Raw genomic sequence first — 22,454 nt, forward strand, 5'->3', positions numbered from 1 at the left:
TTCTTCTAGCGTTTGCCCTTCTGCCGTAGCCAGTCAACAGCGTCGGGTTGAGCCTGATGTAAAGTTTCGAGACCTCCTTTGAATCTGGAGAGGTGGCAGTCGTTGACTATGTGGGTCATAGTCTGTCTGGAGCCGCAGGGGCAGTTCAGGTCGTCTCTGGCTCCCCAGCGATGGAACATAGCGGCGCACCGGCCATGGCCTGTTCCATAGCGATTGAGGAGGGCCCGATCATAACGTGCCAGGTCAAAGCCGGGTTGACGCTTGCAGGGGTCTGTGATGAGGTGTTTGTTCTTTACCTCAGCTGACTGCCAGCTCTGTTTCCAAGAGTCTGGAACAGAGAAGTTCAGTGTAGGCGTAGGGGACCAGATTGGGTGACGAGACGTCAAGCGTTGGACAGGGTGGGCGAGGATATCCGCGTATATTGGCAGGTCCGGTCGAGCGTAGACGTGGGAAATGAACTTAGATGATGCCGCATCCCGACGAATATCTGGCGGGGCGATGTTGCTAAGAACTGGCAGCCATGGAACCGGGGTGGAACGGATGGTTCCAGAAATGATCCTCATGGAGGAATATAATTTGGAATCGACCAAGTGGACATGGGGGCTACGGAACCATCCTGGGGCACAGTATTCTGCAGTGGAATAGCATAATGCCAGAGAGGATGATCGCAGTGTGGAAGCGCTCACGCCCCATGAGGAGCTGGCCAGTCTTGCAATGATGTGATTCCTCGCGCCCACCTTTGCTGCAGTTTTTATGAGATGTTTGTGAAATGACAGGGTGCGATCGAGAGTGACGCCAAGATAGACTGGCTGGGCTTCATGCCGGATTCTCGTATCACCAAGCTGCACATTAAGCTCACGCGAGGCTGAGGCATGGTGTAGATGGAAAACAGATGATACCGTTTTTGCAGTGCTAGGGATTAGTCGCCATTTTTTACAGTAATCAGATATCAGAGACATGTCTTTCGTGAGTGTTTCCTCGAGGATGTCGAACTTGGATGCCTGAGTTGCACAGCAGATGTCATCGGCGTAGATGAACTTCCTTGAAGAAGTTTCTGGGAGGTCATTGATGTAAATATTAAATAGCGTAGGAGCCAGAACAGAGCCCTGGGGGAGGCCACTTGAGACAAGTCTCCATCTGCTAGACTTGTCACCCAGATGCACCCGGAATCTTCTGTTTTAGAGAAGAAACGATATAGTGTTGGCCACCCATGGAGGCAGGCATCTTGAGATCTTGACTAGGAGACCACGGTGCCAAACTGACGACACTGATAGGGGAGGAAACAGGCTTTATAAATTATAGATTGCCTGAATTTTATGTGATTGGATGTTTCAGAAACTGAATTTTTCAGTTATTAACTATGTAAAACAATTAAGTTGGGTGGTGCCGCACTTAGCTAAGTGCATATATTATCATGCACAAGGACCAGCGTTCAAGCCTCCCCCCCCAGCTCCCTACCTGCATGGGGTACACTTCACAAGTGGCAAAGCAGGTCTGCAGGTGTCTTTCTCTCTTCCTCTGTCTTCCTCTGTCTCCCCTTCCTTTCTCAATTTCTCTGTTCTATCCAATGAAATGGAAAACACGGCTACCAAGTGCTATGGATTACTAGTGTAGGCACTAAGCCTCAGTAATAACCCTAGTGACAATTAATTAATTAATTAATTAATTAATTAAACAGTTAAAATTAGGGGGCTGGGAAGATAAATCAGCAGTAGGTATGTGTCTCGCATATGTGAGACTGTAGGGATGATCTGGAGAACTGCATGAGAGAATTTAGAAGACTAAATGTGTTGGAGTCAGGCGGTAGTGCAGTGGGTTAAGTGCACGTGGCACAAAGCGCAAGGACCTGCGTAAGGATCTGGATTCAAGCCCCTGGCTCCCCAGCTGCAGGGGAGTCGCTTCACAGGCGATGAAGCAGGTCTGCAGGTGTCTTTCTCTCCCCCACTCTGTCTTCCCCTCTTCTCTCCATTTCTCTCTGTCCTAGCCAACACAACGACATCAGTAAGAACAACAATAATAACTACAACAATAAAACAAAGGCAGCAAAAGGGAATAAATAAATATTAAAATTTTTAAAGAATATTTAAAAAAGAAAACTAAATGTGCAGGGGTACTTTATCTGTATATATTACTTTATTATAAAGTAATTTTTAAAAAGGCTCAATAAAGTGGCTCAGTTCTTAAGCTGCATGTTTGAGAGCCTGAGTCAGGGCTGGCACCATATTAAAAATTCCCAAATTTAATTCTGATTTTTAAAATATGTATTTACATATCTATTTATACTATACACGCAGAGGAAAGTAGTTTCAATTATAAAAATACTCAAAATGTCTCTGCCCACACATTCTGTTCCAATCAGCTACTCTTACTGCCCCTACCCAGTCATAAGCAGTTTATAACTCTTTTTTATGATTGTCTGCCTTTCTATTGTTAAAAAATAAAGAAAGAGGGGGTCGGGTGGTAGTGCAGCGGGTTAAGCACACATGGCGCAAAGCGCAAGGACCAGCATAAGGATCCCAGTTTGAGCCCCAGCTCCCCACCTGCAGGGAGTCACTTCACAGGCGGTGAAGCAGGTCTTCAGGTGTGTCTGTCTTTCTCTCCCCCCTCTGTCTTCCCCTCCTCTCTCCATTTCTCTGTCCTGTCCAACAAGGAATGACATCAACAATAACAATAATAACCACAACAAGGCTACAAGGGCAACAAAAGGGGCAAAAATGGCCTCCAGTAGCAGGGGATTCATGGTGCAGGCATTGAGCCTCAGCGATAACCATGGAGGCAAAAAAAAAAAAATGATTGCTAGGACCGATAGGTATATAGTACACTGGAATTAAACCTGCTGTCTGTAAGTAAAATAAATAAATCTACAGGCATTTTTAGTAGTGATTTTTTTAAAAACCCTAATGATTAAATTGAATCAATATATTTGAAGTTTTAACACCAAAGCACTTACCCTTGTTTCTCCTTTTTTTTTTTTTTCCTACCAGGGTTATTGCTGGGGCTCGGTGCCTGCGCTATGAATCCATTGCTCCTGGAAGCCATTTTTCCCATTTTGTTGCCCTTGTTGTCATTATTATTATTATTGTCATTGCTATTGTTGTTGGATAGGACAGAGACACCCCTGCAGGTGGGGAGCTGGGACCTAAAACCAGGATTCTTAGGCTGGTCCTTGCACTTAGTACCATGTGCACTTAACCTGTTGCACTACTGCCTGAGCCCCAGCACTACTGCCTGGCCGCCTCCTTTTTATTTTTTTTTTATTGGTTTCCATTTATGTTTCTTTTGTTGGTACTGAGATCAAACCTAGAGTTGTCTTAGCAATGTGTCCCAATGCTAAGCCACCAATCTGCTGGGACATTGCATGCAGGATACCGAATAAGGCTGATCAGAACATGGTGTTTCTGGTAGTCAACTCAGTCAATAATAGTAGGAAACTACACAATCATACCTAGTTTTGTTGTTTTTTTTTTTCTTTTTTTTAACTGAGTCTTGGTATCTAGTGTGCTCTCAGTAACACATTCTGACAATACATATACTTCTTCTCTTTTAGGATTCAGTTACCTTTGAAGATGTGATTGTGACTTTCACTCCAGAGGAGTGGGCACTACTTCATACTTCAGAGAAGAAACTCTATGGAGATGTTATCTGGGAAAACTTCAGGAACCTGGTCTCAGTAGGTAAGTGATATTTCTTCATTTGCCAATTACCAGGCAAATTTTTTTTGTCCCTCAAAATTTTGATGTGGTCGATGGGAAAACAAGACATGAATATATTTCATCAAAAAGTCTGTATGTTTATATAGCTTCTGATTCTTTAATATTTTGTTGTTGTTGTTATTTGCATTTTAGGAAAATTACAGGAATATCATGTTGCAGAAGACCAGTATAGGAACCTAGGGAGAAAACAAAGGTAAGTCATATTCACAAGAGTAAGTACTGTCCCTTTTGAGAGACTTAATGTGTTAGGAAGTTTTTTCCTCACAAGGAAATCTCTGCAGAGTTCTGTACCTGTGTCTTTCTCATATAAGCAGTTTTTTGGTTTTTTTTTTTTTTTTTTTTTTTGTAGATTATGAGAGACAGGGTCAGTGTAAGAAAAACAGATAAAGATACCATGATACTACTTGTCTGCTCATGAATCCCCCCCCCCTTTGTATGGTTGATTCCATGTGGTGACCAGAGATTTGAACGTAGGTCTTTGAGTATTGCTTATTGTCCACTCTACTGTTGAACCATGTTACCAAGCTTTTTAAAAAGTAAATAAAAACAACAACTCCTGCTACAGATGTATATGTGCTTAGATACTTTTATTAAAAAATGTCTCCTTAAATATAATGTTTATGATCAATGTTTACAAAATAATGCTATTTTCTAAAAAAAAATTTTAAGTTATCTTTATTTATTTATTGGATAGAGACAGCCAGAAATTGAGAGGGAAGGGGGGGTGAGAGAGAGAGAGAGAGACAGAGAGATACTTGCAATACTGCTTCACCACTTGCAAAGCTTTCCACCTACAGGTGGGGATCAGGGTCTCAATGAGGTACACCATTACCTGACCGTAAGAACACTATTTTAAACAGTATTAATATATATTTTTTAAATATTAATATCACTGTTTCCATAATTGGAGCAGGAATATTTTTATATTCAATAATAAAAATCTCTGCAATACAAAAAAATCTTATACTCTATCAAAAAATGTTGTTCAAATACTTAAATACAAAATGCTTGTTCAGATCTCAGTACTAATTTTTCATTTTTTCACAGAAACATAGAGAAAATCTCTGAAGTCAAGGAAGAAAGTAAATATGGAGAAAACAGTCACAAAGTATTTGCTTATTCTGGTGCCCTTCAACGACACAAGAGAACTCAGAGTAGCGAGAAAATTTACAAATGTAAACTATGTAAGAAAGTGTTGAGTTCAGCCAGTTCTCTCCAGAAACATGAAAGAACTCACAGTGGAGAGAGACCCTACGAATGTAAAATATGTAGTAAAGCCTTCAGTCAATACAGTAACCTTCAGGTACATGAAAGAACTCACAGTGGAGAGAAACCCTACGAATGTAAAATATGCAATAAAACATTCAGACAATCCTGTCATCTTCAAGTACACGAAAGGATTCACAGTGGAGAGAAACCTTATGAATGTAAGGTATGCAGGAAAGCCTTCACTTGGTTCGGTCATCTTCGGGCACATGAAAGAACTCATAGTGGTGAGAAACCTTATGAATGCAAAATATGTAGCAAAGCCTTCATTTATCCCAATTCTCTTCAGTTGCATGAAAGAACACACAGTGGAGAGAGACCCTACGGATGTAAACTGTGTAGTAAAGCATTCAGTTCTTCCAGTTCTCTTCGGACTCATGAAAGAGCACACAGTGGAGAGAAACCTTATGAATGTAAAATATGCAGTAAAGCATTCATTCAGTCCAGTACTCTCCAGACACATGAAAGGACCCACAGTGGAGAGAAACCCTATGAATGTAAGATATGTAACAAAGCATTGAGTTCTTCCAATTCTCTTCAGAAACATGAAAGGACGCACAGCGGAGAGAAACCCTACGAATGCAGAATATGTAATAAAGCGTTCAGTTCTTACGGTTCTCTTCAGACACACGAAAGGATTCACAGTGGAGAGAAGCCCTATGTGTGTAAAGTGTGTAATAAAGCATTCAGCTGTTCCAGTCACCTTCAAGTACATGAACGAACTCACAGTGGAGAGAAACCCTATGAATGTAAAATATGTAGCAAAACATTCAGTCAATCTGGTAATCTTCATGCCCACGAGCGAACTCACAGTGGAGAGAAACCTTACGAATGTAAAATATGCAGTAGGGCCTTCAGTCAATCCAGTACTCTTCGGAAACACGAAAGAGCTCACAGTGGAGAGAAGCCATATAAATGTGACATGTGCAGTAAAGCCTTCAGTTGTTACAGCTACCTTCGAAGGCACGCAAGAATTCACAATAGGAAGAAACCCTACGAAGGTAAAAAGTACAGTAAGGCCTTCAGTCAATCCAGTACTGTTGATGCACGTGAAATACCTCACGGTGTAGAAAAACGTTTTGACTATAAAATGCGTAGCGTACCATTCAGTCCTTCTGGTTCTCTTCAGACACATGAAGTCACTAACAGTGGTGAGAAACCCTATAAATATAAAATGTTTGATGAAGCCTTCAGTCATTTCTGTGGTCTTCAAAAGTAGTCATGAAGGAACCCACAGTGAAGAGAGCCTCTACTAAGAGTAAACTGTGTGGGAGTCTGTAGTCCTTAAGCTTATCTTTAGATACTCGAAGGAAAGCATATTTTTTAGGAAACCCTGTGAATATAAACAATGTAGTAAGACGTTTGATCATCCCAGTTATGATACAGTTCACTCAAGTGGAGGATGGTAAGGTCTGTACAGATCACAGTTCTTAAACATATACATGGACCCATACTGGAGGTCATAAATTTATCAAAGTTAGGAAGCCCATCCTAGAATAATGACTCATAGTTCTCAGTATTCAAGCCTTTTTTTTCTTTTGTTAGGTTTATTCCTAGATATTTGGCTGTATGTGCTGCAGTAATTGGGATCAATTTCTGTATTTATTCTTCCCACTTACTGTTTGCATAGATGGATGCTATTGATTTTTGTATATTTATTTTGTAACCTGGTACCTTACTAATACTGCTTAGTAATTTCCAGGAGCTTCTTAATGGATTCTTTAGGACTTTATCTGTATACTATCATATTATCTGCAAATAGTGATTGTTTGAATTTCTTCCAGTTCATATCCCTTTAATTCCTTTCTCTTGCCTAATTGCTTTAGCTAGGACTTGCAACACTGTGTTGAAGAAGTAACTATAGTAGTAGGTAGCCCTGTCTAGGACCTGATCTCAGCGAAGACTAGTTTTTCACCTGCATTTTTAGTGCTTGCAAAAACCCACAAGATATGAATCCTTGTTAATGTAAGCACTGAACAAGTCTCCAACGATGATCAAGATGTGCAAGAAAATGAAAGGACTGGCACAGAAGCAAAGCCTAATGATAAATATTCTTTTTCTTTCTTTCTCTATTATTTTTGAGAAAGATGTAGCAAAAGACACAGACACAGAGAGAAACACCAGAGCCCTGCTCAGCTCTGGTTTGTGGTGGTACAGGGGATTGAACCTGGGACTTCAGAGCCTCAGGCATGAGAATCTCTTTGCATAACCATTATGCTGTCTACCCCACCATGATAAACATTCTTAAAACTCCCCACACACAAAGTCTGAGATTAACCTGATTAATAAATTAATGTAAAAATTTCAAGAATTCACCTTGACTCCAAGGTGCCACTACAGATAGAATGCTGAACTTCCAGTGAGCGATGCTTTTAGAAAGAGTCTATTTTCCCTCTCATCATCGACTAAATCTTTTTTTTTTTCTTTGTGAGACCTGTGGTGACAAGGGCTGGGGTTGCAGGGAGGTGTAGACTTTGGTGACGGCTGTTTTGAATTACACATGCCATATGTGAGTGTGAAATTATAGTCCTGGAACCCTAAACTTGTACAACAATGTTAATTCATTAATAAAAATTCTGAGAAAAGTGAGTTTGTTGTCACTGAGGCTTCACCCACTTTGGATTGACTTATTCAGATAGAAGGAGAGATCACATGGAGAGTGGGGGAGTCACCACAGCACCACATCTTCTCTCCCTGCATGATGGGGAGCAACGTCAAATGTGGGTTCCAGGCATGACAAAGCTGACCCTAATAAATAAAGTTTAAAAAAAAAGTTTAGTTCTCAGTTATTTATGAGACGTAAAGGAACTGACATTATGGATTTCTTGTTTCCGTTTTTCTTTTTCTTCTTCTTCTTTTTTTTTTTTTTTACCAGAGCACTGCTCAGCTCTGGTTTATGGTGGTGTGGGGAATTGAACGTGGAACTTTAGAGCCTCAGGCACAAGAGTCTCTTTGCATAACCATTATGTTATCTATCCCCACTTCATGAATGTAAACATTACTGTAAAGCATTCAAAGATCACAGATGAGGTAGGCTATCAGGTGGGAACAGTAAATTGAGCACACTGGGCTTGGAACCATGAGATCCCAAGAGTGTAATCTTTTGCTTCCCACAGACCAGGGGAACGCTGGTTGTTTTTATCTCTGTCATTAATAAGTAGATATAATTTTTTTTTAATTACTAGAAACACAGAATAACACAATCCTAAACACACGTAAGAATTCCATCAGAAGTAATGAAAGACTCCCTGGAGAAAATTCATTAAATGTGGGGAGTTGGGAGGTAGCGCAGTGGGTTATGCACACGTGGCGCAAAGCGTAAGGACCGACGTAAGGATCCTGGTTCGAGCACCCGGCTCCCCACCTGCAGGGGAGTCACTTCACAGGTGGTGAAGCAGGTCTGCAGGTGTCTTTCTCCCCTCTCTCTGTCTTCCCCTCCTCTCTCCATTTCTCTCTGTCCTAACAACAATGACATCAATAGCAACAATAGTACTAACTAAAACAGTAATTTAAAAAAACCAAGGGCAACAAAAGGGAAAATAAATATTAAATTTTTTTTTTTAAATTCATTGAATGTAAACTGTGCAATAAAATACTCAAGGGGTTCACATCCTTACTTGTAAAAACAGAAGAAGCTTGATGGAAATTAATCCAGGTATGCCGGTCTTGAAAACCTTCAAAATTAAAGTGTTTATTAAAATTATAAGTGTATTGTAATCAAACTCCCCACCCCCCTTTTTTAATAAACTATTACACTGCTCAGCTCTGGCTTGTGGTGTGAGGGAATCGAACCTGAGACTTTGGAGGCTCAGGCATGAGAGTTTGCATAACCATTATACTGTCTACCCCTATCCATCAAACCCCCCTTTTTCTTTAATTTTAATTTTATTTATTTTTTAGCTTTTTTATATATATTTATTCCCTTTTGTTGCCCTGTTGTTTTCTTATTGTTGTTGTAGTTATATTGTTGTTGTTATTGATATCGTCATTGTTGGATAGGACAGAGAGAAATGGAGAGGGAGAGAGAAAGATAGACACCTGTAGACCTGCTTCACTGCCTGTGAAGCAACTCCCCTCCAGGTGGGGAGCCAGGGGGCTCGAACCAGGATCCTTACACCGGTCCTTGTGCTTTGCACCACGTGTGCTTTGCACCACTGCACTACCACCTGACTCCCCATCCAGGCCCTTTTAAAAGTTTGTTTATTTATATTAGAGCACTAGTCAGTTGTGTGTGGAAGTGTTGGAGGTTGAGCCAGAGATCTCAGAGCCTCACATGTTAAAGTTTATTATTTATTTACTTACACACCACTAAGCTAGGGTCCCTGTCTTAAGTGCCTCATTACATGCTGATTTCTACTAATTTCAGAAGTGAATAGGGCAGGCGAAGTTTGCAAAACTTTGAACAAAAGTACCATGATATTTATTGGTAGTGCGTTTTTCTTCAGGTCTCTTGGGTTTGTGATAAATTGCAATATATTTCTAACATATTAACTAATTAAATTGTTTAAGAATTATTTGATACGCAGATTCAACTAGACATCACTCCAGCTCATGACTCTGTGACCCAGAGATGTCATAGAGGTTGGAGTTTGTTGTATAAAATACTGAGCTCTTGACTCTGACCCTTCTCTCTTTGTTTTCATATCTGAATGAAAAGGCAGCCCAGATGGGTGAAATGTTGAAAACATGAATGAAGCACTGATGGAGAAATTCACATTTGAATCAGTTTGAGAAGTGTTCTCATTTTGTTATTAGAGCTATTATTTTTGGGCCCTAGTACCAGCATGACTGCCCCTCCCCATATGACCATTACATTGTTTTTCCCGAATGTGAGCATGAGGAGTGAGAGAGAGAGAGAGAGAGAGAGTGATGTGGAGATAGTCTAAGAAATTTAGTCCCATACCACCCATTGTGAAGCTTTGCCCTTGCAAGTGCTCTGGTGTTAATGGCCCAGGACTTAACCCTGCTCATCAAACATGGCAAACCCATGTCCCACCTGACGATCTGTCTGGCCCTTACATTTTATTTTGTTAGATTATTTCCTAAGTATTTCCATTTCCTGTACCATCACAGATTATTTCCTTAATTTCATTCTTTTTAAAATGGTCGCATACAAAATACTCAGGTTTTGTAGACTAACCCAGCATTGTGAATACTAGAATATTCTTTAGGTTATAGTAGTTTTTTATGTGTCTTTTTTTTAATTTTCCCCAGAGTTATCACTGGGGCTTGGTGTGGATACTAAGAATCCTCTGCTCTTGGCAGGCTTTTTTTTTTTCATTTTATTGAATATGAGAGACAGTAATTAAGAGAGGAGGGGAAATAAAGAGGGAAAAAGAGAGAGACCTACAGGCCTGCTTCACTGCTTGTGAACTGTCCCACCTGCAGCTGGGTAGATGGGGCTCAAACCCAGATCCTTGCACGGGTCCTTGTACTTAGTATTATGTGCACTTAGCTGGGTGGGTCACCACCCGGCCCTGTGTGTGTACTTATTTATTTATTTTTATTTTTATTTTTTATTTATAAAAAGGAAACATTGACTAAATCATAGGATAAGAGGCCTACAACTTCACACCATTCCCACCATAAAAAAGATAATGCATATTTTCCTTCATTTCATTGTTTGATATTAACACACAAAATACTCAGAGTTTATAGACTAGCCCTGCATCTTAACTACTTCAAAATGCTTTTTTTATTTTTTATTTTATTTATTCCTATATGTTGGCCATGTCTATTGTTCTAGTTATTGTTGTTATTGATGTCGTCATTTTTGGGTTGACAGAGAGAAATGGAGAGAGGAGGGGAAGACAGAGATGGATAGAGAAAGACCTGCTTCACCACTTGTGAAGCAACTTCCCTGCAAGTGGGGACCCGGGGGCTTGAACCGGGATCCTTAGACCAGTCCTTGCACTTTATGACACTCGTGCTTAACTCGCTGTGCTACCACCTGACTCCATACTTGAAAATTCTTTAGGTTACAATAGTTTTGTTATTTATTTTGTGTGTGTGTGTGTGTGTGTGTGTGTGTGTGTGTGTGTGTGTGCCTGTGCGTGCATGTGTATTTCTTATTTTTAAAAGGCTTATGAATCCTTCAATTCAAGACTATTTGTCTAGTAAGAATTTCCTTGGTTGGGGCTGGGCGGTAGCACAGTGGGCTAAGCACACATGGCTCAAAGCAAAAGGACCAGTGGAAGGATCCGAGTTCTAGGTCTGGCTTCCCACCTGCAGAGGGGTGGTTTCAAAGGTGGTGAAGCAGGTCTGCAGGAGTCTCTCTCTCCTCCTCTCTGTCTTTTCCTCCACTCTTGATAGCTCATTGTCCTATCCAACAGCAATGACAAGAAAAATAACAACAATAAACAAGGCTAACTAAAGGAAAAAAATGGCCTCCATGAGCCCTGGATTTGTAGTGTAGGCACTGAACTCCAGTGATAATCCTGGAGGCAAAAAGAAAAAGAATTTAATTGGTTCCCTGGTTGCTTTACCTTTCCAGATGAGATGCACACACTCTCCAGATGTTCACTGTCCAGCTACTGAGTAGAGGGCCAGAGAGGACACCAGGGCAGGGAAGTGGGCAGTGGGAGTGAACCTACAGTTGGACAGAAGCTGAGGAGGGGCTTCTGGGTGGGCAGATAGATGGGAGGGGATGCTCTGTCCAGAGTCTCCTGTGAAGGCTGACATGCTCTGGGACTCCAGAGGGAGGCCTGCACACAGCCATCTGGCTGCTCTGAAGACCATGGAGTGCTCAAAGTACCTCCAGAACAAACACTTTATTTCAATTAAGTTAAAAACAGGGAAATAAAACCATAAAGGAAAGGGCTCATGAACATGCAGTAGATGAGGAAAGCAATGCAGGTGTCCCCCAGGGAGGGCAGAGCCAGGTCAGAGGTGGGAGCAGGGCCCAGGGCCTTCTCCACAGCTGATTCTGAGAGAGCAGCTCTTTGCACCCAGCTCTGAGCCTGAGGGGCCTGTGTGGCCTGTGGCTCGGGGGTCCCTGCAATCTTAGCTGATGGTCCTGTCTCCAGGGTTGCTGAGGGTTCCACACTTGCCGAAGACTCTGACTCCTGGGCGTGCTGGCCACAGGGGGCTGATGGCCCCTTCTCACCATCCCATTGACCTGAAAAACAGACAAGTCACCCCATGAGCTCTCCCAGGGCCCCCTTTGTCACACCCATCTTGAGTCTTACATGAGGGGCCCAACCCAGGAAGCCTTCCCTGCTGCTGTCCCCAAGGGGAGCTGGTGTCAAGTCTCTCTCCTGAAAAGATAGCAGCTTCTGGGGCTCTTCTCTGTGGGGCCCAGACCCAAAGCTTTCTCCCACCAGATGCTCACACAACTCAGCCCCCTCACCTGCAGGCTGTGTATACAGGACGCCCAGGTTCCTGGGGGGCCCATGGAGTACAATGTCACTGTACAGCGGCGACACCCCCACCAGCAGCTCCACGCAGCCCAGTGGGAAGCCACTCTCTGCTGACTGGGCAGGAGTCCCTCCACAGCTGTCCAGAGAGCCTGCTGAAGTGCTGTCCAGGGACAGCAGACTCCACGTGGACCTCGGCTGCTCACAGGACTTCTTTGCCTGTGGCCATTTCCTCTCCGACAGAGACTCAGAGTTGAGGCTAGACACCTCCTCCTGCAGGTGTCCTGACAGAGATCTCTGCAGAAACAAGAGTCCAGAGTGTCACAGCCTCCCCAGCCCCTGCATATTGTCCTGCTTCCTCTGCCCCTGGACTCTGCTTCCACTTCAGCCTAGACTTGTCCGCACAGGCTGCCTCCCATGAAGGGGTACAAACAACCCCACCCCCAATTCCATGTAGGGAAAGACATGGGAAGATGTGGTCACTCAGAGTTATGTCTGAATATGGGCACCTGCCCCCAGTCACCCTCTGTTACCCTAGGAGTTCTGCGGCAGCAACAACACAAGCTTGCAGACTGATCCCTCAGCCAGCCTCTCCACTGAGTTATTCTGCCTCCTCTGGGGGCCTGTTTGCGGCCTTCCCCTTTGGGGACTTTCATGGTGGAGAGCATCCTTCTCTCAGCTCTGAGAGCAAAGTGACTTGGGCAGGGGGTCTGTGGTTAGAATGTGGTTGCCTGGTGACCAGGGTTCCAAGTCTGTTGATATCTAGCCCAGGGAGCTGAGGTCACTTCCTGCATCTCTTGACCTGAATTTGTGCTCAGAGAAGACACCCTCAGTCACCATGGTGGGCTGACTGATGACTGCTAATCCTCCACCCTCATGTCACCTGTGTACACAGTGACCACACATAAGGCACTCCACAGCCCTGGAGGGTCTCAGGTGTGGCCAGGGCTCCCACTATGAGGACACAGACTTAGGGCAGAGCCTGACCCTCCTTCTCACCAATGATGAGACTAGAGCGGCCATGAGCCTCTCAGGACCCCTGGTCTCCATGTGACACATGGTCACTCTAGCCTGCATCCCTAGAATGTTCCCAGGCAAGTGTGTGCACCCACAAACACCTGGGTCCCTGTGCAGCCAGGGCTGCTGTTTTCTGGGGATCTCACACACAGACTGAGATGGAGTTGTTATCTGGGTGTTGGCAGTGATCACCCTTACACAGGCTGGGACTGCTCTGGGTGCAAGGACAGTTGCTTCAACCACTTCAATAGTGGTTTTGTGGTATCTTTACTTTCTCTCTGTCTATCTGTCTTACTTATCTTTAAAATTAAAGTCCACTGTGAGATGGAATTGTGGTGGAGACAGAAAAATGAAATGCAGTCAATAATACAAAAATAAATAAATGGAAAGCTGGATACATTATTCCACCCAATTAAAGGCCTTCTGGGCGGTGGATGGAGAGAGTGTTACGGCCCCAGAATGGAGGGAAAGGACCCACATTGTGGGTGTGAGTGTGTTGCTGACATTCATCCTCGGTGTATAGGACATTGTATTGTAAACTCTAAATGTCCCTCAGTAAAGTGAACTGATCACATTTATGAAAAGTGCATTTGATGGGTGGAGAATGGGAGGTAGAGAACACTTCACCATGCTTGCAGGACCCAGCTGTAGGTTCTTAGGCACCTTGTGGTAGCCGTTCTTCAAGTGGGTGACACTAGGATTGTTAAGACTCCCTTCAGGTATCTCCTGAAATGAAATGCAAACATAAGTGGCCACAAAGGGTTACTATCCCCAAGTGGTCATAACAGTGTAGTCTCAATAGTCAGAAGTAGAAGCAACCCAGATACCCAAAGGGAGAACCATAGAGGATGTGACCTAGCAAACATAAAGACAACTTTATAGGCCCCAGATAATAGTGGGTGTCATTAAAAAAAAAAACTTGATTGTGGTTGGGGATGTGACTCAGTGGTTAGAGCATGTCTTCCACTCATGAGGCCGTGGGTTCAACCCCCAGTAGCACATGAGTACACTAAGGCAGAGGTCTGTGGAAATTCATACATGAATAATGCATGGTTCTCCCCTGCTCATAATAATATAAAGATAATAATTGAAGTGGGAGTCTGGAGGTAGCACAGCAGGAAAAGTGCATGTGGCGCAAAACGCAGGGACTGGCGTAAGAATCCTGGTTTGAGCTTTGAGCCCCAGGCTCCCCTCCTGCAAGGGAATTGTTTCACAAGTAGTGAAGCAGGTCTGCAGGTGTCTATCTTTCACTTCCTGTGTCTTCCCCATTTGTCTCCATTTCTCTCTGTCCTATCCATAACAATGGCATTAATAACAACAATAACTATAATAATAACAAAAGCATCAGTGGAACAAAATGATAAACAAACAAATAAAAATAAATAAATAAATAAATATTCTTTGGGTCGGGTAATAGCACAGTGCGTTAAGTGCACATGGTGCAAAGCTCAAGGACTGACCTAAGGATACCAGTTCAAGCCCCCAGTACCCCACCTACAGGGGAGTCGCTTCACAAGTGTTGAGGCAGGTCTGCAGGTGTCTTATCTTTCTTTCCCCCTCACTGTCTTCCCTTCCTCTGACCATTTCTCTCTGTCCTATCAAACAATAATGACATTAAATAACATCAATAACAATAAAACAAGGGCAACAAAAGGGAAAAACCCCAAAATTAAAAATAAATAAATAAATAGAAGAATAATAACTGAGCTAGGGACGTAGGTTAGTGGTGGAGCACAACATCAAAAGTAAGTATAATTGATATATAATAAAAATGCATGTAGTCTGAGGCCAGACAGTAGCACAGCTGATTAAGTGTATATATTATAGTGTGAAAGACCTGAGTTCAAATCCCAGATCCTCACCTGCAGGGGGATGGCTTCATGAGTGGGGAAGCAGGGCAGCAGGTGTCTTTTTGTCTGTTTCTCTTTCTATCTTCCCTTCTCTCCTGATTTTTCTCTGTTTGTATCCAATAATAAATTAAATTATTAAAAAAATACAATGAGGGATTTAGGCAGTAGCACAGCGGGTTAAGCGCAGGTGGCGCAAAGCTCAAGGACTGGCTAAAGGATCCCGGTTCGAGCCCCTGGCTCCCCACCTGCAGTGGAGTCGCTTCATAAGCAGTGAAGCAGGTCTACATGTGTCTATCTTTCTCTCCCACTCTCTCCATTTCTCTCTGTCCTATTCAATAACAACAATAATAATAACAACAATAATAACTACAACAACAATTTTAAAAAGCAACAAGGGCAACAAAAGGGAGTAAACAAATAGGTTTAATAAAAATAAAACAAAATGCATACAGTCTATTTGTTGTCAATGAGACTTGACAAATATATATATTTATGTAGTGAACCTCAACTTTTGAATATGTAGACTATTCCCATTATCCTCAAAATATCCATGTGCTTAATATTTTTTCTTTAAGTCATTTGTCTAGAATGCTACCCTAAGTCAACCACTGATCTGATTGATCTCATTTCCCTATGTACAGACTAGTTTTGCTTCTAAAAAGATTCGTATTGATAGAGTCCTTCCATGTGTACATTCTTTTTTTTTTTTTTTTGGTCTGGTTTCGTTTGCTTATGCCATGAATGTGAGGTTTGTTTTGTGTTGTTTTTCATGAATAAGGGCTCAGGGTGGAGAGAAGGTAGCGTGAGGCCAGAGCACTGCTCAGCTTTGGCACAAGGTGGTATCAAGGATTGAACCTGTGCCCTCTGCCGCCTCTGGAAGCATGAGAGAAGTGTCGCATTCTGTGCTATATACCCTGTTCATATACTTGTGCATGCCAACAGCTTTTTTTTTTCAAAGTTGATGAACTTTAAGTTTTATGTGACTAAACCAGCTTGTTTATACACTCATCTGTTGATGGGAATGAATTACTTTTAGCCATTATGATATATATGTTGTAAACATCTACATATCTGCCTTTATGATTTCAGTTTCTCTTGGATAAATTATCTGAGAATGTAGCTGCTCATTCATATAAGTGTGTGTGTGTGTGTGTGTGTGTGTGTGTGTGTGTGTGTGTGTGTGTAATTTTGAAACTATCTTCTAAACTATTTCCAAAGTAACTGTATCATTTTATATTCCATGAACAATCTATGGAGTCCATTTGCAATACTTCCTATACAAACACTTGTGTTGTCAGTCCTTGAAGTTATAGCCTTCCAGTTGACCTTACCAATATGTGCCAGACTCACCTCTGCAGATCCCTATTCCATTAGGGGAAGATAGAAACAGGCTGGGGATATGGATCGACCTGCCAACATCCATGTCCAACAGAGAAGCAATTCTAGAAGCCAGACCTTCCAACTCCTGCACCCTATAAATAATTTCGGTCCATACTCCCAGAAGGATAAAGAATAAAAAAGTTTCTAGTGGAGGAGATGGGATGTGGAACTCTGGTGGTGGGAATTATGTGAAATTATCCCCCTGTTATTATACAATTATGTTAATTATTATAAAATCGGTAATAAAAATAAAAGAAAAAAGGAAATGTGATCTAGGGAGTTGGGTGGTAGTGCAGCGGGTTAAGTGCAGGTGGTGCAAAGCGCAAGGATGGGCTTAAGGATCCTGGTACCAGCCACTGATCCCCACCTGCAGAGGAGTTGCTTCACAGGCAGTGAATCAGGTCTGCAGGCATCTCTCTGTCTCTCTTCCTCTCTATTTCCTACTTCTCTCTCAGTTTCTCTCTTTCTCTATCTGATAGCAAATAAATTTAAAAAATTAAAAATAAAAAGACTCAGTCTGTGTTTTAAGAAGTTCTAGACATATCATCAGGTTTTCGCCTCTCATATTAATTAAATAGTGGTTTATATAATGTTTACACTTTAATAGGATTGTACATAAACACCACTCCCACCACCAAAAAACTGTGCTGTCTTTGATATGTTCTCTCCCAAAAGCCTAGACCAGGGAGAACAGAAACAACCGACAACACAGCTATATACAAGATGCTGGGTACTATACCCCAAACCCTATCAGAGGGACTTTCCAAAGTTAACCCTATCACCAAATAATGTGATGATAACAATCCATTGTCTTCTTGAACCCTAAGACAACAGGAACTTCACATTTCCACTATAGAGCCTATATTTCCCCCAGTCCTGGAACCTTAGGGTGGGCCCACTTTTCTGCATGCTGATCTCAATTCAAATCAAATAATATTGCATCTGCGGATCGCAACCTAATCAACACAACGAGTGCCACCCCAGCATGCTTTACTTCAGACTGTGACCAGAGACTTCAGGTGTGGAATGACAACCCTTCAGCTTCATTACTCGGGTGAGACCTTTCCTTTCATAGTATTCTCTAGTTCCATTCCAGGTGTTCCACTCTCCAATAAAGTCCCCAAACCTAGATATAGTCCAGGTCCCCTGAGGTAGAGCACAGGTTCACCAGTGCCCATAAACTAGGGGAAAAATATATACCTGAAAGCAGAAGTACACAGGAGCATTCAGGGAATACCCCCAACACTTCATCTGCACTATTACAGTCTTTGGGTCCATGATTGTTCAACAATTTGTTTGGCTTTGTATATTAACTCTCTTTTCAGCCACCAGGTTCCGGATGCCAGCAAGATGCTGACCAGACTTCCCTGGACAGATGACCCCATCAGTGTGTACTGGAGCCCCACTTCCTCAGAGCCCCACCCTACTAGGGAAAGTGAGAGACAGACTGGGAGTATAGATCTACCAGTCAAAGCCCATGTTCAGCGGGGAAGCAATTACAGAAGCCAGATCTTCCACGCTCTGCAACCCACAACGACCCTGGATCCATACTCCCAGAGAGATAGAGAGTGGGAAGGCTATCAGGGGAGGGGGTGAGATGTAGAGATTGGGTTATGGAAATTGTGCAGAATTGTACCCCTCTTACTCTATGGTTTTGTTAATGTCTCCTTTCTTAAATAAATTTTTAAAAATTACAAATAAAGAATGTACGAATTAAAAATAAAGGAAAATGTTACCTGTCTATATATAAGCTATATTCAACAGTAGATACAAATAAGATATTGACACAGGAACTTGGAAAATACACTAAATCACTTTTGTCACTCAATATGAGAGCTTTCTTTTGCAGTCAACTTTTTTTTTTTTGGCTCAATTGTGAATGTTTTTATCTTGACACTAATAAGAATAAACTTATCAGAAAGCAGAAAAAGAAAGAACTAAATATTAGGCAGGGCACACCTGGTTGAGCACACATGTTCCCATGCACAATGTCCTGTGTTCAAGACCTGGTCCTAGCTCAGCAGAGAAGTTTCAGGTGTGGTACAGCAATACAGGAGATGCAGAAGATTACAAAAGCAATACAGAAGAGATCTCTCTGTCTATCAGCTGCTCTCAATCTCTCTTTCCCTTTAGTTTTTTTCTTTTGTTTTAAGAATTTTCATTTATTTTTTTCCTTTAAAATTTATGCATTTATTTATTTATTTGAATCAAGACAGAGCAAAATTGAGTGGGGAGAGAGACAGAGGGAGAGAGAAAGTTATGCACCAGTCTGTCCCATGCAGAACTGAGAGCCTCAGACACACAGCCTGCTGCTCTCTCTACTGTGTGAACCATGACAAGGGTTCTAGCTACTCGTGACAATATCTTAGTGGAGGAGAAGGAGGAGGAGGAGCAGGGTCATAGGAGGAGGAGAAGGAAGAGGAGAGTAAGAGAAGGAAGATGGTGTCAGAGTTGAGAATAGGACTGTAAAGCTGTGTCAGGGCAGAGAGCCACTCCCAAATATGGGGAAACTATAGAAGTGCTGTTAATTGGAAACCCCAGTGCAAATACTGCCATAACACCAACCTGACATCCCTGGGCAGAAGACCTCACCAATGTGACCTAGAACCTCACCTCCCCAGAGCACTGCCCCTCTAGGGATAGAGAGAGACAGGCTGGGGGTATGAATAGACCTCTGTCAATGCCCACGTCCAGTGTTAAAGCAATTACAGAAGCCAAACCTCCCACCTACTGCACCCCACAGAGATCTTTGGCCCAAACTTCCAAAGGGATATAGAATAGGGAAGCTTCCATGGGAGCGAATGGGATCCAGAACTCTGGTGCTGGGAATTGTATGGAATTGGACCTCTCTTATTTCATAATCTTGGCAATAATTAAATCACTAATATTTTTTGAATATGTATAATATAGATAGATAGATAGATAGATAGATAGATAGATAGATAGATAGATAGATAGTGAAATAAGAGTCAACCCATGTCTGCATCTTCGGGTGAACAACTGATTTTTTCAGTGGAGAGAATGGGGTTACCCAGGTCCTTGCACATGGTAAATGATGTTCTCTGTCTGGTGAGGTATCTCCCTGAGTCTGGTCTCTCCCTTTTAGAGAGCAGTAACTGTATGTGATGCAGTGGTGTCCTGTCTTCTCTTTTCTCTACTTATCTCTGTTTCACTTGAAGCCCAGACTACTTATATGTAATCAATAAAAAAATTTAATACAAAGTCAAAAATATATAGTCACCCATTATTTACATCAGGTGATTGGACATAAGTTCCATAAAAATATTCCTGTCACAGAAACAGTGACAGCTGTAAACGAAGCATAGCAGGAGAGAAGTGCTGGATAAAGAACAGTTAGTTTCATTTGACATCACAGTGCCATTTGATTGATAATCAAATATTATATGTAACTAGTATTTAGATGATTAACCCTCACAAGGTCAATTGTATTACCAAATATGTTCTGTATATTTGTGTATCTTTACAGTTCACATGTTAAAATCATATAAGCCCATATTTTATATAAGAATTCCCCCTGGGAGTCTGGAGGTAGCACAGTGGGTTGAGCACAGATGCACCAAGCACAAGGACTGGCATAATCATCCCAGTTTGAGTCCCAGGCTCCCCACCAGCAGGGGAGTCGATTCACAACCAGTGAAGCAGGTCTGCAGGTGTCTATCTTTCTCTTTGTCTCTTTGTCTTCCCCTCCTCTCTTCATTTCTCTCTGTCCTATCCATCAACGGTAATATCAATAACAACAACAATAGTAACAATACAACAATAAAACAACAAGGACAACAAAAGGAAATAAATAAATAAATATTAAAAAACTTAAAAAAAAAAAAAAAGAATTTACCCCACCATGTGTCTTGGAGCCCCACCTCCCCAGATCCCTGCCCCACTAGGTAAAGAGAGATAGGCATATAATGTCCATGTTCAGCAGAGAAGCAATTACAGAAGCCAGACCTTTCACCTTCTGCACCCCTCAGTGATCCTGGGTCCATACTCCCAGAGGGATAAAGAATAGGGCACCTATCAAGAGAGGGGATTGTATATGGAGCTCTGGGGATGGGAAATGTGTAGAAAGGAACCCCTCCTATCCTATGGTCTTGTCAAGGTTTCCATTTTATAAATAAAAAAATAATAAAAGAATTTAGTCCTGCTGTCACCAGAGAATGTAGGTCAGTATGACTCTTCCTAGAGATAAGACCAAGAGGGAATATAGCAAGGAAAAATACTTGCAAGGAAAAAGCAGCCTTCTATATTTACCGTATTTATTTCAGTTGAGTTTATGAAACTGTGATGCTATGGTATAGTGATTACTTGTTTTCAGGCAATTTTGTAGTGGTTATTGTCATTGCTGTTGTCTTTGGATAGGACAGAGAGATATCAAGAGAGGAGGAGAAGACAGAGAGGGGGAGAAAAAGATAGATACCTTGGAGACCTGTTTCACTACCTGTGAAGGGGATCCTCCCTGCAGGAGAGAAGCTGTGGGCTGGAACCTGGATCCTTTCCCTAGTCCCTGAGCTTCATGCCTTGTGCCTTGATCTCAGTGTGCTACCACCGGACCCCCACAGTACATTTAAAGTCCAGACTTTGGGGTTGGCTGGTGGCACATCCAGTTGAACATACACACACGCTCATGCACAAAGGCCCAGTTCAAGCCCTTGGTCTCCACAAAGAAAAAATAATAATAAATAGTAAACTGGAAATCAGCTAACACTAAATACTGCCAGTGATTAAACAAACAAACAAACAAAAATCACCACATGTAATTCAGTCTAAGTTTGGATTTGTGTGACTTAGTATTGTGTTCGATGGTTGAGCTCAGTGGCCCCTGTCTGGCTTTACACAGAGGTCATAACCTGTCCCTTGTCCTTCTGGGAATAAATGTTTTGATGTATATCAAATGTTGACTTGACTCAGAGGGTTATCTCTGCAAACTCCCTGATGAACCATGGAATGAAGTGTTCATAGTGGTGTTGAATCCTGAGTTTGTTGAGTGTCTTTCCTCTGCACAGAGTGGAGGAGAAGCTTCTAGGTGCTGGCAAAAAAAATTCTGCAGTATATCAGTTAGGGGGAAATGTGCAAGAGATTTCCATGATTTTATGGAACATGATCTCAGAACTGACTCAGTGAATGAATGAAAACTTCCCATGTCACCAGAATACATGTGCTATGGTACAAGTGTAGTCTGTGCTGCAACTTACTGGCCCATGGAGAGCGAGAATCAGACACCTGGTCAACCCATATATGCAAGTTGTGTCTGGGGAAAAACACTCTACATTCAATTAGTTCCTCACCTGGTGACTCTGTGACCCCAGAGATGTCAAAGATGTTGGAGATTGTTGTATAAAATACTGGGCTCATGACCCTGACCCTTCTCTCTTTGTTTCCTTATCTGAATGAAAAGGCAGCCCAGATGGGTAAAATGTTGAAAACATGAATGAGGCACTGATGCAGGAGAAATACAAATCTTGAATCAGTTTGAGAAGTGTTCTCATTTTGTTATTAGAACTATTATTGTTGGGCCCCAGTACCAGCCTGACTGCCCCCCACCTGGAGCTCCGCTTCCCCAGAGCCCTGCCCCACTAGGGAAAGAGAGAGGCAGGCTGGGAGTATGGATCAACCTGTCAATGCCCATGTTCAGCGGGGAGCAATTACAGAAGACAGACCTTCCACCTTCTGCATCCCACAATGACCTTGGGTCCATACTCCCAGAGGGATAAAGAATAGGAAAGCTATCAGGGGAGGAGATAGGATACGGAGTTCTTTCTGATGGTGGGAATTGTGTAGAGTTGTACCCCTCTTATCCTATGGTTTAGTCAATGTTTCCTTTTTATAAAGATGGGGGACATGGGTAGCACTCTGTC

At 42.3% G+C, this 22,454-nt stretch overlaps 1 protein-coding gene across 4 annotated transcripts in view; it reads left to right on the top strand.

The window, feature by feature from the left end:
• Window positions 1–7,566, top strand: part of LOC132535585 (zinc finger protein 14-like) — a 45,323-nt gene extending 37,757 nt beyond the window's left edge. For all 4 annotated transcript variants that reach the window (XM_060182131.1, XM_060182132.1, XM_060182130.1 and 1 more), the window contains 3 exons: window positions 3,548–3,674; window positions 3,846–3,906; window positions 4,761–7,566. In XM_060182131.1, coding sequence (XP_060038114.1) covers window positions 3,548–3,674; window positions 3,846–3,906; window positions 4,761–6,198 — 1,626 coding nt within the window. In that variant the 3' untranslated portion in view covers window positions 6,199–7,566. The remainder of the gene's footprint in view (window positions 1–3,547; window positions 3,675–3,845; window positions 3,907–4,760) is intronic.
• The last annotated feature ends 14,888 nt before the right edge of the window (window positions 7,567–22,454 follow it).

This window comes from Erinaceus europaeus, chromosome 23 (genome assembly GCF_950295315.1).
Source record: "Erinaceus europaeus chromosome 23, mEriEur2.1, whole genome shotgun sequence".
NCBI lineage: Eukaryota > Metazoa > Chordata > Mammalia > Eulipotyphla > Erinaceidae > Erinaceus > Erinaceus europaeus.